Raw genomic sequence first — 17,366 nt, 5'->3', positions numbered from 1 at the left:
CTCAATTGTCGTAAAGATCTTATTATAATGAAATTAACAGAAATGAAAATAGAGATTGAGTATATTTCTAATTATTATATCATACTTGAAATTATTATTAATTACTAGAGCTTTATAACAATATTTTACTGTAAATGCAATTATAATAGAGATGCGACAATGTAACGAATTTACCCCTTATCATTAGAAGTGTATCTAATAGCTTCGACAAGCATAAAAACACTTTAGATAAATAACTATACCCGGTTATTTGTCGTGCGGTTGCATCAAACGTTTTCATCCTTGCCGTAATTACCGTTGATGCTTATACCGTAAGATTGTCGGCGCAAACCGATGGTGCATCAATGAATAATTAATAATCGCGAATGGATATAATCGCGGCACGTGCATCTGTCGCCGTGTGTCGGTATCTATATTCTCTATTCGCTGTTTTAAATAATGTCCGAAGAAAAATAGTGGGGTGATGCGCGATCACCACCGACCTTAAGGTCGGCGGAATCCGCCGTGCGGTGCGATGCGGAGAATCCGAGAGCAGGAAAGTGGCCGCGGGCGCGTGGGCCCGGATGGGCAGGGCCCTGGGGTCAGGGATCACCGGGCGGCAGAAAAGAACCTGGAAAATGTTCCTGCCGCGAGAGATACTCTATCTCTCGGCTCACATAATGCGCAAGTGGGAGGCTGCACGCATACGCGTAGAGAAAGAGAGAGAGAGAGAGAGAGAGAGAGAGAGAGAGAGAGAGAGAGAGAGAGAGAGAGAGAGAGAGAGAGAGAGAGAGAGAGAGAGAGAGAGAGAGTGCACGCGCGCTATGCGCTCATCCTCGTATGCGATGCGTGCAATCTCCGTGAAAGAAAGGGACCCTTTTGTCCGCTCTTCTTCCCTCCTCGCTTTATTGGGCTTTGTTTTACTTCGCCTCTACCTCCGGAGAATGCGATTCGTTGCGTCGCGGACGCCATGTGATCTTCGACACGCGCGCGAGTATATAATGTGTCGTATATAATGCACGTAGAATCAGAGAGAGGAAGAGGGAAAGAGAGAGAGGGGAAGAGGCAAAATTCGCTTAGAGATTTTTCTCTTTTTACCTCTTTCATTTTCATGACGTTCAAATAGCAATACTATAATTGTATCGTTTTCAGGTGACCCCATGATAACATCCTCTCTGAAGGGTAAGTGACCATCGATGATCTTTTTTTTTACTTTGCATATCCCCTACCGAAGGGTCCACAAAAAGGATTCCCGTCGCGAAGTGTTTGTCCTCCCTCAAAAGAAAAAACCGACAATACGACAAGTCGCTCCCTTTTGCATGCGTTTTATCAGTTACGTTATACGTCCACGCTTCTTATACTACAATACTTTTGTAGATTGTAGAAAAATAGAAATTTCGATTATGCAGAGCAACAAATAGCCGATTATTTTTTAAATTATTCCTGAAAATATACCATTTTAGAAAAATGACAGTTAACACAATAAAAATATATTAGGTATTTTTTTAGCACATAGTCCAAGAAAACCATATATATGCGTGATACTCAGTCATTATTTCTCTAGAACGATATTTGTAAAATTGGTTTATCGAGATGATCAAAAAACAAGCTTAAAGCAAAAAATAAAAGGTACAATTGTACCGCGAATAAATAAAGAATTCGTAGATTGAGCAGATATCTTGGGCAGTTAGAACGGCGGATAAATTATCATCATGCAGGTATACAACAGAGTCAATCGACGTATATGCGATATTTCGCGAGAAACACAAACAGTAAGGGTGGGAGAGAAGCGGCATATATGCGAAGAGTTGCCCGGCCTTGTGATGTCACATCCTGTCATGTCTTTATACCCACTCACGTTACGATAGTCACGGAGAATATGAAGAAAAATCTCATGCATACCTATAAAATATTATTCATTCTTCACGTCATTTTCAAATCGTGTTTTGAGAGACAAATAATGTTAACCATATGCGACGTTTTTTGCAAAACTTCAACACTTTTCGAAATTGTTTTTAACCATTTAATCAATGAAACCCGAAATAAACAAGAAATGATTTTCTTCCACCATTTTTACTTTTTGTCAAAATTTGTATGTTAATATCTAAGCGTGATTTTAGAATTTTGATACATTAATTATGTGATATTTACTTAATATTATTTATTTTATACATAATATAGTTTGACATATCGAATATATAATCATTCTCTGGAATAAAATGCATTTTGCATTCAAGCGCCCGAATCGTTCTGTTATTTTATTATTGTACTTGTTGTTGCCATGATTTCAACCATTTTTAATAGTCTGCCAACACGTGTTCACGTCATGGCAATTCGAGTTGAGATATAATCAATCATAATTATGATATATGTACATCTTCGTTTCTCATCTGTTCTATCGTACGATGGAAGTACCTAACTTTCAATAGTAATCTTTAATCTCTCTATTGTTGGTTGATTGATTAGTTGTCGAGTATACAGTTTGCGTTGCTTTTAAGGTACCAATCGAAAGAACGTTTTGCGGCTGAACTCCTTTGATAAGAATACATATACATGTATAATCTCTAATAAATCTTTTTTAATTTTTTGACCTACATGTTGTTTTAAATTGATCCCTATTTTTTAAATTATAGTTATAATTCGACATTTATATTAATCACAATCGACAGCACGGTTCTATATTTTATTCGAGATTTTCTGCGAGATATAGCGTGCATTCCGGATAACGAGCAGTCGACGCGTGGAAGTTTCGCGTGTCAAGGATCAACCGAAGACGAGTAATAATTTTGTTTTTTATTTCATTGCTACACGATTTGTGCGGTAAAGACATGCAAAAATCACTTCACGCTGATCCAAGTACGATATTAATTGTACGAAATCATTCGATTCGTTCGCGAGAAACTTTTTATTTCAAATATATGCTTAAAAATTTGATTTTCTAGAACGGCTGAAAATGTAAAATATCATATTCTTAAAAATGCAAAATTAGAAAGAGTCCTGACTTATATAAAACTTCTACTGATATTTCTCTTATATTTTTGATTGATACATTATCTTTTGCGCATGAAGCAATTTCACGGAATGGCCGAAAAAATTTACGAGCATATACGATTATGTAATCTTAAGACAGTTCATCCTACGTATCTATGAAAGATTAATATCGCATGTCGACATCGCATGACACTCGTACCTTTCCTCATGGAGTTTGGCTCGCGATGATTACGACCGAATTCTGGCGCGGATGCATTTAATAATGGGTTTTAATGAAACGCGTGCCGGTGACATGGGTAAACATCGCATCCTGGCTCGAATCGGTGGAGAAAACGGTGCACAATGTATTGTTGCACATATACCGATTTCCTTGCGTGAATGATCACATTGCTTTCAGAATGATCACGGTACTTTCCTCTTCGTGCGTCAACTATTTTAATAATCTGCGATTGTTGAGCATCAATTACTGCCGGTAACTGCATTGGATAATTGAGTCGTGCAGAGAGAAGAACGAATGTAGGTATCTTTGAACGAAAATGGATTAAATGCAGACTACGATATTTGAAGTAGCATATCTTTGACATGTAACATTTTTTTGAGAAAAAAAATTATATGTCTAAGATTTTTAAATTCGTTTCAAGTGATTGATCGATCTTAAAATTTTCTTGCAGTAATGTTTTGCACGAACTCGCGAGTTTCTTTGTCGATCTTTCTGGTACTATTAAGTATCAGATTAATTTCAAAATCATTATCGATACGATTACTGAAAGATATAATTAATCAAGACGGCCTTAATTCAGCTATTGAGCATGCTGTCGTACTTTTTCCTCAACATTTTTACTCTGATTACATAAAATATTTTACGTATCTGTCCGCGATCAAAATACCATTGTAATGAATATTCATAGATACAGGAAAAATAATACAAGTAATATTTATGTTCTTACTTAACGCTAATATAATTATTCATGAATTACTAATTAACGAAAGCCTGCTATGTCAATAGGTTATCAGTGTTTGTCCCGTGTTGCTAATCGCAATTGCGGCTTCCAGTAAATTATTATATTAAATATACACCACGACTTTTGCAATTGCACGATCTCTTTCGACGTCGTATACGTAGAATCTTACGCGCAAACCTCCTTTTGATCTGACGGCTTCGAGCCCGGTTCAATTAACAGCTGACAAGCAGATGTTAGCGGCATCGCGGAACATTTATGTCAAAAAGATTATAAAAGCTTCGCGTGTAATTTCAACGTGCCTGCTGCGCTTCTCTAAGACGACGATGTACTGTGAGCACGTGCCGGGACTCATTGGATTAGTAAATAAAATGATAAAAGATCAAGCAGTTTAAATAATCAGATGTTGCTTAAACGGGCCATGTGCGTGAATTGCGTTGACAAATTTGATAGCGATAATTGAATCTGTTTTCTTTTGGATAGATAGACTGCGGCGAATTAATTACAAGAAAACGATAAACCCAATATATATATCTCTTCTCTTTCGTGCACTCTTCGTGCATAAATATAATAGGAGATAGAAATTCGAGATTATGCGTTCTTTTGGCCGCGCTTTTAACGTATTTTAAAAGTATAACGAATTAAATTAATTAAACAAGGACTTTTGCATGTATTCCAAATACAGATGTCCTAAATTTTGATATTATAGCTTTAAGAAAAGGATTGCTTATTATTTCGAATCTTTTTACTCCTATTTCGGGGACCCGCGGAAACGATTCAAACGAACACATCGGAAAACGATTACGGAAGTTACTATGGGATGCATGAGTGTACCATCGGACGCCGTCGGCCGTCGGTCCCGCGTCGGTATCGGCCACACTTCGCGTACCGGCAATCAATTCGAGCGATAATGAGTACGTGTTGACTTACGTAGACGTGCAGTTGGCATTTGAGTGTTTGTGGTAGTGTCGAACGGATGCAAAATATTGCAAAGTTATTGCCAGGATCCATTCGGGTCCCTGTCATGTACGTTGCATCCGCGTGTGCGAAAGGTCGCGAACGAAAGTACCGCAAACGGTATTTACCGAAAGGTAATAATTAATAAACGCGCTGCCGCTTCCAGGTTCATGATTCGTACCGCAAGCGCCCATACGCGAACTTCTTGGTTCTAGCTCTTCGTGGATCAACCATAGGGATTGATTCCGTTGCAACGTTGGACGCAATGATCTTAGAAGGGTTATTTAATGCAGATTTTATTTTAATTTTAATGCGATACGCAAATTGAACATATCGAGGCGATAGAAAACGATGAAGGGAAGAATAAAATAAATTCTTGAATGATTATTAATACAAATATCTGGACCATTATAAGTATAATTAATTATGTTGACATTATTTTATCTGATGACAGATAGAGAGATTTATGTTACAAATAGTCACACATCGCGTTTATAGATCGAGAATTTGTCAAGTATTTTAAAATAAAAGCAAGAATGTCTAGTTAGTAAAATATACATGACTCAGGGCATAACAGTAATGTACTGCTCTGTAATTATTCATTATTAAAAGAGAAAAATAAATTGATGTGTTGCTTGGATGTACAGATACTATTATTATTAGATTATGAGTATCTTTCACCTTTTATACAGAGACGATATATGACCAAGGATCATTTCAATTCAAGACAAGACTTCTTAAGAGATTTGCAACTTCAACATTATTTATATTGCAAGTAAAAATTGTCATGTTCTTCCTTAAAAATATTCTTTTATATATTTATAGAAAAATTTATTCCTGAAAATCATCAAAAGAAGATTGAATTAAATTTACGTTATTCAGAAATTTAAAAAAGCGTTAGGTATATATACTCTGCAGATTTCTTTACACGTTTCTTTATATGATAATAATATAATTAGTAAAACAATCTTCGTCGTTTTCTATGTCAGGAAGGTTGTAAAATACACGACTTATGCAATAACAAAAAAGTAGCGATTAAAAAATAACTTTCATTGAATGATCAAATCTATTTTTAATTAGTGAAAAAGTGGAGCATGCGTTCAATAAAAAAAACTTAAAGCGACTGTGCTTAAAAAATTGTTGACACTCGTGCTCATTCTTAGGTAAGATAAAAAAGTAAAAATTTATATAATATTTTTTTAAATCTACTAAAATTGAATTGGAACTAGAATTGCAAAAATGCATACAAGACTGAGCGAATTAAATTATACGAATATCAAAAGCAAAAACGATAAATGTGGAGAAATATACTTATTGATACGGTGCACTCATGCCGTTAAGGCGATGATAAATTAATATGAGGCTGATATAATTTATATGTATTTATCGATGCATATCTATTATATCAGAAGGTTTATTGTATGGCAAAAACTTAGAAATTACTCGATCGGAAATTTAGTTTATGAAAGATAAGAAAATCGAGCATTTCTTGTGCCGCATTTTGCGCTATTCATCGTCAGTTTAAATAGAAATATCGAATAACTCTATTACCGTATTCCTGCTGCTAAGAGATTAATTGATTTGATACTATAGTATCTCAACGACAGTAGATAAAGTGAATTGGCTAACGAAGAAGGAGCGTGCCTTTTCACGCGTTCCGCTTTTAGCGGTTGAATTATATTATTAGTCGTATTCACGAAAAGAGGTGTCCGTCCTCTGGAAAGAACGCACCGGAGCCAAGAAGGCAAGGCAATCCACACCCGATTCTGCAATAATGGCGAGAAGGAGGGAATGCACGCCTAGGAGAAAGTAAGTCGCCGAAAGTTTCGTTTTCACATCTGGCCCGGTCCTAAAGCGACCGGTTCCGACATTCTGATCCGATCCGCGGAACGTTGCTTCAACCAGATTGCGAAACTGGCGGCTATCGAGATTCGGACGGAAAATTACCGGAATCAATTGACTTCCGCGTTTCAGCATCTCGTTAGTGAGCAATAATGACTAAAAATTCACTTTATGACTGACTTGGGAAAATTGAAAAGGATAATTTCAACTGAAACAACATGCACGTTATGAGATATTGGATTATACTGTGATAAATCAATAGCATCATCCGCCTCCTCCTAGCACGAATCAAAGATGGGAGTGAAAGGGTCCAGAATCAACAGGTTGCTCGATACTCGTTTTAGTTCCCGACCGACCTTTAGCCGGAAAGCTGCGGCGTCTTTGCTCGCATTAAGATCTCTCGAGCCAAATAGAATGTATAAATACGAACAATGTTAAATCCATTGCGTACACAAACAGCATTAAAAATATTTTTTAGATTAAAGAGAAATAGAAAAAATAAATTATTCAGCAACTGATTAATTGTTGATAGAATTATTTCAATTTTTGTGCAGTAATTAATGTGCAATAAATAAAAATTTTAAATTTAAAGTTTAAAGTTTACGATAAAGTTTACTTGTTTAAATTTTATATCGCAACTAATTTATAAGTTTATGTGTAATAACGTTGATAAGTATAAATATGTACGATCTTTCTTTCTTTCTCGAAAGCAGAATTTAAAATATTTAATGTCAAAAATGTATTAATGTGTAATTAAGTCAAAAAAGATTTCAGTCGAAAAATGCCGAATGTCTAACGAATCTTTCCAAAATAAACAGAAGGATAAAAAGAGAGGAATGGAAAGGAATGGAAAGAGAGAGAATGAGGGAACTAAAAACGAAGCAAGAGATATAAAAAGAAGTACGGTGAGCAAAGAGGAGAAAGGAATCCTTCCGTGACTCGCGAGAGTCCGCAGGTCTCTCGTGGTTTCCGCGTTCGCACAACAGGCATCGCGTCTACCGGACCGGTTCTGGTGATTCAGAGCCTCATGCCTTCACTACGTAACTTATGTCGAGCCCTCCCGCACTCTCTTTTTTCTTGACTCGAGTGGCGTACGATCATCACGAAAGAAGAATAACCGCGATCAGTATGATTGGCTGATAAATATAACTTTACTTTAAATGGATATAAAACCCGGAAAGTAATTACTTCGACATTAAAAATTATAATTTTTACGTTTTCTACGAAAAACTTATAATACAATATTAAAAAGACTTATTGGTTCAAAAAGAACTGGAAAGTATTTCTGTGTGAAATTGTTTTCTGGGATCTCCTGATAAAATTTCGCATAAAGAGAATTCTACAGACTTTTAATGTAGATAAATATATTGTAATTAAGCGTGTTATTATTCGCGAGAACACCTTCCATTTTACGATGATTCTTTTTTTCGGTTCTTCAATTTCTTTCTTGCCTCAAAATTCTTCCTTCATCGTCGTCTTTCACTAAACTACGCTCAACTACGACTAACTGCCGACGCTTCCGTGTTCAGCGGAGGTAGAACAGAGATAGCGGGATTCTTTTTGGATCCTGCCCACGAATGCCCGACCCTGATGGCCCTGACCTAAAGCGAGACACGCTTTCGCGCGTTATAATGGCCGCCACGGAACATCTTTGTCTTCGTTCACAACATTAAATTCGGATATTAAGCGGCTACTATTATTAGAATTGAAAAGATTCTTTTCTCTGATTTGATTTGAATAAATCTTTAAGATATTTCAAACGTACATACAGAAATCACTTTGTTGCATCATTCGGAGTATTTTGTAATTAACTCTATACATCACCTAATGTCCATATATCATTTGATAACGATCATAATCTAATAAAAAAAGTCGGTGACTGTGTCGTTTCGAACGATCGCAAAGTGGGTTGCTCTAATGATAGAAAACGCTTTAGACCGTATAATCCGGAAATCAGTAAGAGTTTCTATTTTTATCGGCATTAAAAGGCGTGAAAAGTAAAATACGGGCAGCTGACGAAAATCGGAAAGTAAGTTGGCCGATCTCGTTATGTGTAGAATGACATACTTCTTCAAGCATGTTTCAACTGACCGATCTGTGAAATTAACGATAACGGAGCGTTCCTGCGCTCCTTCGCTAAGTAAAATCGAAAGTGGCGAAATACCACAGTCGAGGCGAGACGAGGAGATAGCATTTCAGTCTGGTAGAGAGAGGTGCATTTACTTGGAGGGGGACATAGCTTCCTCTTCTACCGTACATGATGCGGACGAGGATGACACTAAAACTTTAAAGGCAAGGTGGATGGCATCGATGTTTGTTTGCCAATGAATAATCATGCGTTTAAAAACACAAACATCTTTCTAAATAATGTCTCACAGCTTAAGAATCTCAAGACGAAGAGTGGAGGAATAAGACCGGAAAAAGAAGTACATAACATCAGTCTACATAATTAAAAACGGCCGGAGCATGAAAAGTGTTCGAAACGTAGCAGCTAAATCGTGAATAAAAGCTCCCACGTTGTTCTTCAGCGTCCGATAGTCTGGAGCCAGGTATCGAGAGAGGCGATAAAGTAAGTAGAGACGGAAGGCAAGCCACAGACAGGACAAGTGAAAAAGTGCGGCGCGATCAGCCGGAGCGCGCAGGCAGGCAGGCAAGCAGGCAGGTAGACTAGAGGACGGTGGTGTTTTCCAAGCGGGAGGAAGAGGCCTAGGCCTAGATCCTAGAAACTGAACAGGGACGTCGATAGAGCTGGTGCTCGCTGGTGTAGGAAGGAGAGACGTCGTCGGCGAAGCGAAGAAGGAAGAAACCGCAGCAGCGTACGGCGGGTGTGCGCGCTCGCGCTTTTGCGCGACGAGTGGGGTCAGGTTTCAGATGTATAGTGGGAGGTGGGGGCGGGAAAAAGCGGATGTTGGGGCGGAGGAGAATGAGACGGAGTATCGGCGGGCACGACAAAGAGGGAATGAGCCTCTCGAACGGCGTGGCGCTTGCGACTCAGTGTCTTTCCGGACGCCACACGTTTAAGACACGCACGCGAGTTTCTCTCTCCTTTTCTCTCTCTCTCTCTCTCTCTCTCTCTCTCTCTATCTCTCTTTCTCTCTAACCTCTTCCTCTCTCCTTCTCCCTCTCCCTTCCTGTACCACCCTCTGCCCCTCTCTCTCTACCTCCGTCTATGCTTGCCCGGACGCCCGTTCCTCCGTCTTCCTCGCTCCGTCCTTCCTCGTGCTGTCTCTCTGCGCTCAACTCCAGGACGTTGAGGCACATCGTCCGTGCCCTGCCCCCTCTCGCCAGGCATGGAGTGGGACCAATAGGAGCGCCGCTTCCGGCAACGATGGTGCTCCAATCGGCACACGACGCCGACGGATAGACGCTGACGAGAGGCGATTTTGACAGTCGACACTGTGCTACTCTCAGCGTTCGCGGTTTAATCGCGCACTGGACTTAGTTTGAGTCTGGGATCCTTGTGATTCGTGAATCGAAGCAGTGTCCTCCGCAGCGTGGATCCTGTTGGTGATCACCTTGCGAGCTCGCGTACGCATCAGTCTGACAGCTCGCGAAAGTGTTTCTTCTCTTTTTATTCATTGGATATTGGATTTTCACAGTGAATCACAATCGTTTCGATCCTATTGATTGTGAGTGAGTGCACTAATGAAAATTTTCTCATGTCAAGCCTACTGACGGTGAGACAAGAAGATTAATAGCGATCACGTGGTCGAAGAAACAGCGATCCGTTTGGAAAACTCGTCGGGATAATTTGATCGAACGAACGCTAGGCGATCGTGGAAAATTCCGCAGCTGGTCCATAGGATAGACTCTAGAAGCATTCCCAGGGAGATTCCCGCCTTCGGCATTCAAAAATAATCGTATGTTTGCCACGACTCGATGCGCTCGCTTCTGGAGAGTTTATTCGGAAGCGGGCGGACAGCCTCGGTGATCAATAGCCCACAATAGGTTCAAGTGATTCTCTCACTGATACATACAAATATCGTGTTGTTCCTTTCGTCGTGAACGTCCCCCTGTCGCGAATGCGAGCGCGTCGTCCGTCCCGGCACAAGTGAAAGGGAACCTCGGAGGACTTGTCGTTAACCGCGTTGGACATTACGGGGGGGGCGGGGGGGACCGTGAGATACCGCGAGAGTAATTAAATGCGCGCGTGAGATAATCGGATGAGCTGCGCTATGGAATATCAGCAATTGGCGCCACCACCGGTACCAGCTGGGGTGCTGCACACCCAGGCGCACCATCCTCCACCTCAGCATCAGCAGCAGCCGGTGCAGCCGCCGCAGCATCCGCACATCGTAGTCGCGCCGGCTCATCAGCAGCCGCAATCCCAACCACCGCCACCACCCCTGCCACCGACCTCCCACGGACACCAAGTGCATCCGCCGCTCCCGCCCATTCACGAAGACAGCACCAGTTCCAGGTGGTCCCAGTACCAGCACTTGTGGCGGCAGCATCATGTTTACATGAACGGTAGGCATGCATATCACAAATTGGAACTAGACAGATACGCCGTTTCCAAAATAAAACATCGATAAGATGTATCGTCGATGTGTAACCTTCTCGCTCGGCGAGAAATTTTATTCCGCTAACTGTGTGAGTGGAAACTGAAGATGTTTTTTCATAACTAATGATTATGAATCAAACTGTGTAATGCACGTATATCACTTGGAAAATCGCCTATAGAAGTAGTGGCAGTGTGGAGAGGGAGAAGTCGCCGTTCAGTAGAAACGCCCACCTGTTGCTTACGTTAGCCAGCCTACACTCGATCTGCGACTACTGCACGATGATCAACACGGAATCGTTCACGTGCGTTTGTTTCATCCGCGATGTATATGAATCGAGAATTTCACGCCAAAAAACGCGTATGATTAATAATAGCATTTAAAAAAGATAGATTTGAAAGTTTTAAACCTTGTTTTTAGTTTTTAGAAGAGACAAACTAGTTACAAACAAACTGAAGAGATGTATAGAAAAAAATTGACGGTTTGAGAAAATGATTGCTCGATCATAAAGGTGAAATAAAAATATATATTCGCGTAATTAATTATTCTTAATTTCTTTAAAATTTAAATAATGCATGATGCAACAAAGTATATTCGTTGTAATGACTGTCAACCGCGTCGTTGAGAATAAGCCGCGTCTTTTACCTGCATCGTTTATCGCGAAACATATCTGTTAACTAGGCGGGTCGGGTTAATCGAACATGGAGCGTGAATGAATCATCCATCTCCATGTATGTAAACGTGTGAATTCATCTATGCACCTATCCTAGTTACGGCGGATTCGACTCAAGGCTCTTCGCATTTGCATCCTCCCACGTCCTCAGCTCGTTTCGCTCCTGCTCGTGTTTGCGTTCTTCTTTCTTTCTTTTTCTTGTCTATTCATCGCCTTTTGTCGCGTACAAGTAGAAAATTTCCGTGGAGAAACTATTATTTTTATTTGTACACGCTCTCAAGTCGTACCAACGTCGGATTAGAACGAAGCATGCTCTATTCTATTCCTTTTCTATTCCTATTCTATTTTCTATATTTAGTTCCCATATCCATTATATTTTTAACGCCAAGCGCATATATGACACTTGCACAAACAAATCAGATATTTATACTCGGTAAAAAACATAAAAAAAAGTAAAATACTCACCGTCCATGCACGTTGTGAATATTTGAAAGAATACTCGTTGCAAATTCATTGGGCGATCGATAATACCTAATGTTTATTCAATAATCAGTAATTTTAATAAATTACTGATAAGTAAAAGAAGTGTCCATAAAACTAATAAAAAATCGATTTATGCAGATTATTTTTTCGTTCAAAACTTTGCCGGTTTATGTTCACAAATTAATGGCCAATGTAGCTTTTGTCTGCACGATTGTCGGAATAGCGATACTCGTGTCCGCGATATTGTCATCGAGCACAATAGATTAGAATCGTATTTTAGGATGTACAATACGAAGGATGGGTTAGTCTAGCCTCACCTACTCCCAAAGCATATAGCATTGTATTGTTAGCATCGTAATAGCGACAAATTCATAGCTTGAAATTATACTTTTTGCGAAATCCGCTAATCACGTTGTTATCTAAATTTTATAATGCATAAAATGTATTATACAATATGGAAAGAATTGAAAGAATTGAATTAAGCTTTCAAAAGTTCAGAATAAAAGCATGTTCATATAAACATGAAATTGATTTTGTATCTTATAGATACAAATTAAAAACGTGTATATTAGGAAGAGATCCTTCGTAAATCCGAAAAGTATTCAAGATTTACAAACATATATCATTTATAATTGAATATTTTTAGATTTTATGTAAACGTAAAATTATGAACAAAAATTAATTTTTTATCCGAGTTAAAAGTTCCCTCGAGGAGTGACATTTTTCGCAACTATTATTTTAAACATCATTTTACTTAAAACCTGTGTTAATTTTCCTTATAAATTCGCGTTATCATTATCGATGTATCTAGTTTATGAATATTAACACTATGAATATTGACATGCCTCTTAGATGTTCGAACTGATTATAGAAATTATCAGACATAAAAGCCGGCTAGCCGTGACGTAAAGTCGACAATCTTGTCGATATTAAACCACATACTCCGACCGTACGAGCGGAGTTTCCGAGTTAACTCGCGCACCGACCTACGACCTCGAGATATCTCCGTTCTCGACCTTGATGATGCTCCGATTATTGCTTTAAGAATTTTTCGCATTTTTTATGAAAATGAATAAGATATATTTTTTATATCGTTGTAATAGAGATATTTTAGAAGATCGCGCAGTAAACCAAAAAGATGCCTTTCGGATATGAGTGTGTAAATAATAAGTTTATAAAATGCAATTATAAATTGTTTGACAATGAGACACATATGCGAGAAAGTACATACTCGTATTTTCCTTAATAGGCACGCACCTACTGTGTAAGATCCTATGCACGAGGTCTGCTGTACTGTTGCTCGCATGAGCACGCATATCTCGTTCACATGTATATATCTCGATAAAACAGGTGAAACTACAAAGTATCATGTGCGCGTGTAAGTACGTAAATATGCGTACACATGTGAGACATTTTTTTTAACGCGCCGATATATATACCGTTGGACAATAATACGTGCACGTTGCGGAGTGCATTCAAAGCACGAGTGCAATCCACGTGCTCCGCCTTTTAAAGAATTCGATACGCGAAATCCGATTTCGCCTATGTCACAATCGCTAGAGGCGATTATTCGGGGATTATTTCATTATTCACTCACCATTGATCCTTGAGGTTCCGACGAGCGTTTCGAGACGGTCCTGCAACAAAAATTATTTATTAATTAGATCATTGATCATTATTCGAAGATGCACGTAAAAATACATATTTATTGAATTATTTATATTATTTGATACATATACGCGCGCATACGTGCAAGCACATGAAAGCATTGAAAGCTCTCTTCCTAAGTCATATTACGTAATCAAATCGCAATGAATTATCGCGACATAGCGAAAGCCAGACGCGTATTCGTTTTACATTAACTGACTAATAGCTAACAACTGACGAATCGTTTTTATCTTCTTCCAGGTAAGTTTCACTTGCGAAGCGGTAAGTTAAGTCAGGTTCCATGTGAAATCGATCGTATTACATCAGTATCGTTTACGTATCATTTACTAAATAAAATAGACTTTTTTTCGGGATTCGTCAATTATTAATTGTTCTTCCAATTTAATTATTGATCCAATCAAATGGACGAAAATGGCCTTCGATGGACTCGTGATTAGTCAAGTGTTAACTACGCGGTAGGTAGGTAATAATTACACTGGCGCCATATGTCAGTGCCGAGATAACAAACAATTTTTCAACGGGACAGAGAAAGCGCGTTGTGCAAATTTCTTTCCGAGCCATTCGTGCAACAATATTGCGACGAACTGCGAGAATTTTAAATCGAAAGAAAGACTTCGAAGTTCATTATTGTATCGCGATTGTACTTACAGATAAAATCGAAATCGCGGGAATCCGGTTACTCAGATTACCGGGAATCTATATAATTAGCTAATAATTACTGCTTCATCACTAGCATCTAATAATTGACTAACAAGATGTAATATATGAAATTAGATATTTTTTCGAATATTAATATAACAAAATATAGAAAACTGGTAGTAATAAAAAATAGTAATACTATTTGCGATTCTTCACGTAATTACGATTATTAATAATTGCCGTTCGGTGTAATTTATATAAAGAGAAAGAGATTATTATACATTTCTTGAATCATCGTAAAAACCGGAATGCATAATATCCGCGAGTTCATCTTCTGAGCTGAATCCGAGCCGAATTGGAGAACATGCCTGACACGCGTGTTTTTTTTTCTTTTTTGTATTGATTGCACGTGTGTATTCACCATAACCAAACGTTAATGATAAAGACAGTACGTAAATCGGTTTTTGCAGACGACCCGATACCGACGACGTGATTACCGAGCCTCCTTTTCGAGACCCCACTGATAAGCTTTTTTCTTATTCTTTTTCTGTATAGTCGACTTCAATAGATATAATGTCAACATATAGTGATTAACATATCATTGTAATATGTGAATATTACCAAGACGCATAGAATCCTAATTATAATGATCGTAATCTAAATACTTAACGACCAATCGATGCAAAATACGCGAAATCCCGTTATTATTCAATCGTTCAAGGTTGCATTGCCGACTAGGTCAGCAAGGCCACGGTTAAAGATTGCCTTTCGATAGTTATCCGATCACTGGTAACATTTGAAATGTAATATGCAATCGAACTATCGAACCGTGTAAAAAGTGTTAATTCTTTCGTGCACGTGTGGGAAATTCATGCTAGAATATAAATAGAAATAAAAAAAACAACGGATAAGAATATTTGATCCTATTCTAACGAAACATACATACTCATCGTTCTTCTAGAATTCTCTGATTTTATTTCAACGTTATTTAATTAAACAATTTACTGAAACATAGATTCCAAATCCGCTATGAGCTTCGTTAATCGAGTCTGTCGGTCAAAAATCCCAGCGGGAAGTTGTAATTTCGCGATTGCAATTTTCACATATGCCGTCACGCGTAGGAAAAGTGCTCGATCTCACTCGTCGACATCGCGAGACTGTTTCCATCGCGCAAACCTACGCCGTGGAAACCTGGCTATTCAAGCCTTAAACCCGGAAGACAGCTGGCGTTGCGCACGGTTCTCGACTACGTCGTCATCGTTGCGTCGTCGTCATCGTCGTCGACGTCGTCGACGAATGTCCAACCGTGCAGGCTGTCGGAGAAAGTAATCACGTGCCATTCTTAGGAATAGACACCTTCGCGCTTTCCGCTAGTGCCTCTCATTATTACCCGTGGAACTTTGTCGCGAGATACATAATTGTTGACGTCCGTATCTCACGTTGCAGGATAGCTTTTACGATATAAATCTAGAGACAACAACACGCGAAAAGATTTAAGCTTGAGAAGATGCGAATCATAACTTCGTGCTTCGAATATAATTGTACGATAATAATGAGAAACTTGTTCCTAATTTTTCAATCATTTCTAATTTGCGAAGACATGTCGTACGTCCGATGAATGAGAACAAAACAAAAGTCTTAAAATGAAAAGAGCTACCTCATGTCACTATATAATTATAATGTTCTCTTCATAGCAAAGTAAATTACGAAAGCGAAATCGTCGAAAAAAATTTTAAAACTTCCTAGATGCGTAAGAATACAAGTAGACAACCGGTTTTACTGCTGTGGTCGATGTGAAGATATATTATAGCTCCTGTAGCACCAGGGAGACGAAAAAATGGCGGCTTGATGGTGATCGGCTCTTGGAATCGGAGAACGTCCTATACGATAACGATCGAGGAATCTTCCCGTTTGGCAACGAAAAAATGTCGCGATTATAAAAGGACGTTCTTGTTTGACATAAATACTGTTGATTGCGTTAATACAACCATCGCGAATTACGACCGTGGTTGCTTTTAAACGTTTGAATTCCGTAAGGTATAGGAAGTTAAATATTTTCGTCATAAATAAACAAATTTTTTCGTTGATAGTTACTTAAAATAGGCAGAGTATGATTTATAAATTGTTCTGTAAATAAGAAACGCCAATTGCAACTTCGTAAATTGTGAACTTAACATGAGATCTTACACAGGATTATGACTTTCATATTCTTGATACAATAAAATAGCAATAAAATAAAAGATCTTATTCTTGCTACTGTTGCTCATTTAGAAAATTAAATTTGACTGAATATCTTCACATACATGATTTCCACAAGTAAAATGCAATCGACAAAATCGCCGTAAGAATCATTTAATATAACGCAGTGATATTAGTTGGCATAATTAAGTAATCTTCGTACGTTAGTAATATAGATAAGGATCTTATGGCATCCGAAAGATTATAATTTCTTAATGCAGTAAATGTAGTAAAAATTATTTTATGTTATACGTTAAAGCCGTGCTCACGTGTATGTATATAAAATGTTGGGAAAATGCTACGAAATAGTGCAGAAACACACGCGACATATGAATGAATTAAGTAGGAATTCGCGTGCCTTTTTAATGGACGTGGAAATGGTCAATGGGGGATTTGATCTCATTAACCGGCCAATATCACCGTGATCAGACGTGC

At 38.5% G+C, this 17,366-nt stretch overlaps 2 protein-coding genes across 6 annotated transcripts in view; one reads left to right on the top strand and one right to left on the bottom strand.

Moving 5' to 3' along the window:
• LOC139774970 (uncharacterized) overlaps positions 1–17,366 on the bottom strand; it is a 168,506-nt gene that overhangs the window by 97,571 nt on the left and 53,569 nt on the right. Inside the window, exons 1-2 of one of the 2 annotated variants that reach the window (XM_071710570.1) lie at positions 15,640–15,649; positions 13,984–14,023 (exon numbers count right to left, since the gene is read on the bottom strand). In XM_071710570.1, the coding sequence (XP_071566671.1) occupies positions 13,984–14,023; positions 15,640–15,643 (44 nt within the window). In that variant the 5' untranslated portion in view covers positions 15,644–15,649. Of the gene's footprint in view, positions 1–13,983; positions 14,024–15,639; positions 15,650–17,366 lie in introns of those variants that run through there. The other variant, XM_071710571.1, reaches the window with a different exon arrangement.
• LOC139774962 (thyrotroph embryonic factor) overlaps positions 1–17,366 on the top strand; it is a 69,452-nt gene that overhangs the window by 27,384 nt on the left and 24,702 nt on the right. For 2 of the 4 annotated variants that reach the window (XM_071710555.1, XM_071710556.1), the window contains exon 2: positions 1,132–1,161. In XM_071710555.1, coding sequence (XP_071566656.1) covers positions 1,132–1,161 — 30 coding nt within the window. Of the gene's footprint in view, positions 1–1,131; positions 1,162–9,725; positions 11,199–17,366 lie in introns of those variants that run through there. The other 2 variants (XM_071710553.1, XM_071710554.1) reach the window with 2 other exon arrangements.

The sequence above is a fragment of the Temnothorax nylanderi genome, unplaced genomic scaffold (assembly GCF_030848795.1).
Source record: "Temnothorax nylanderi isolate EJ_2023f unplaced genomic scaffold, tnyl_v1.0 TNYL_tig0090_pilon, whole genome shotgun sequence".
NCBI lineage: Eukaryota > Metazoa > Arthropoda > Insecta > Hymenoptera > Formicidae > Temnothorax > Temnothorax nylanderi.
Note: the sequence above shows the minus strand (reverse complement) of the source record. Positions and strands in the feature narration are given on the sequence as shown.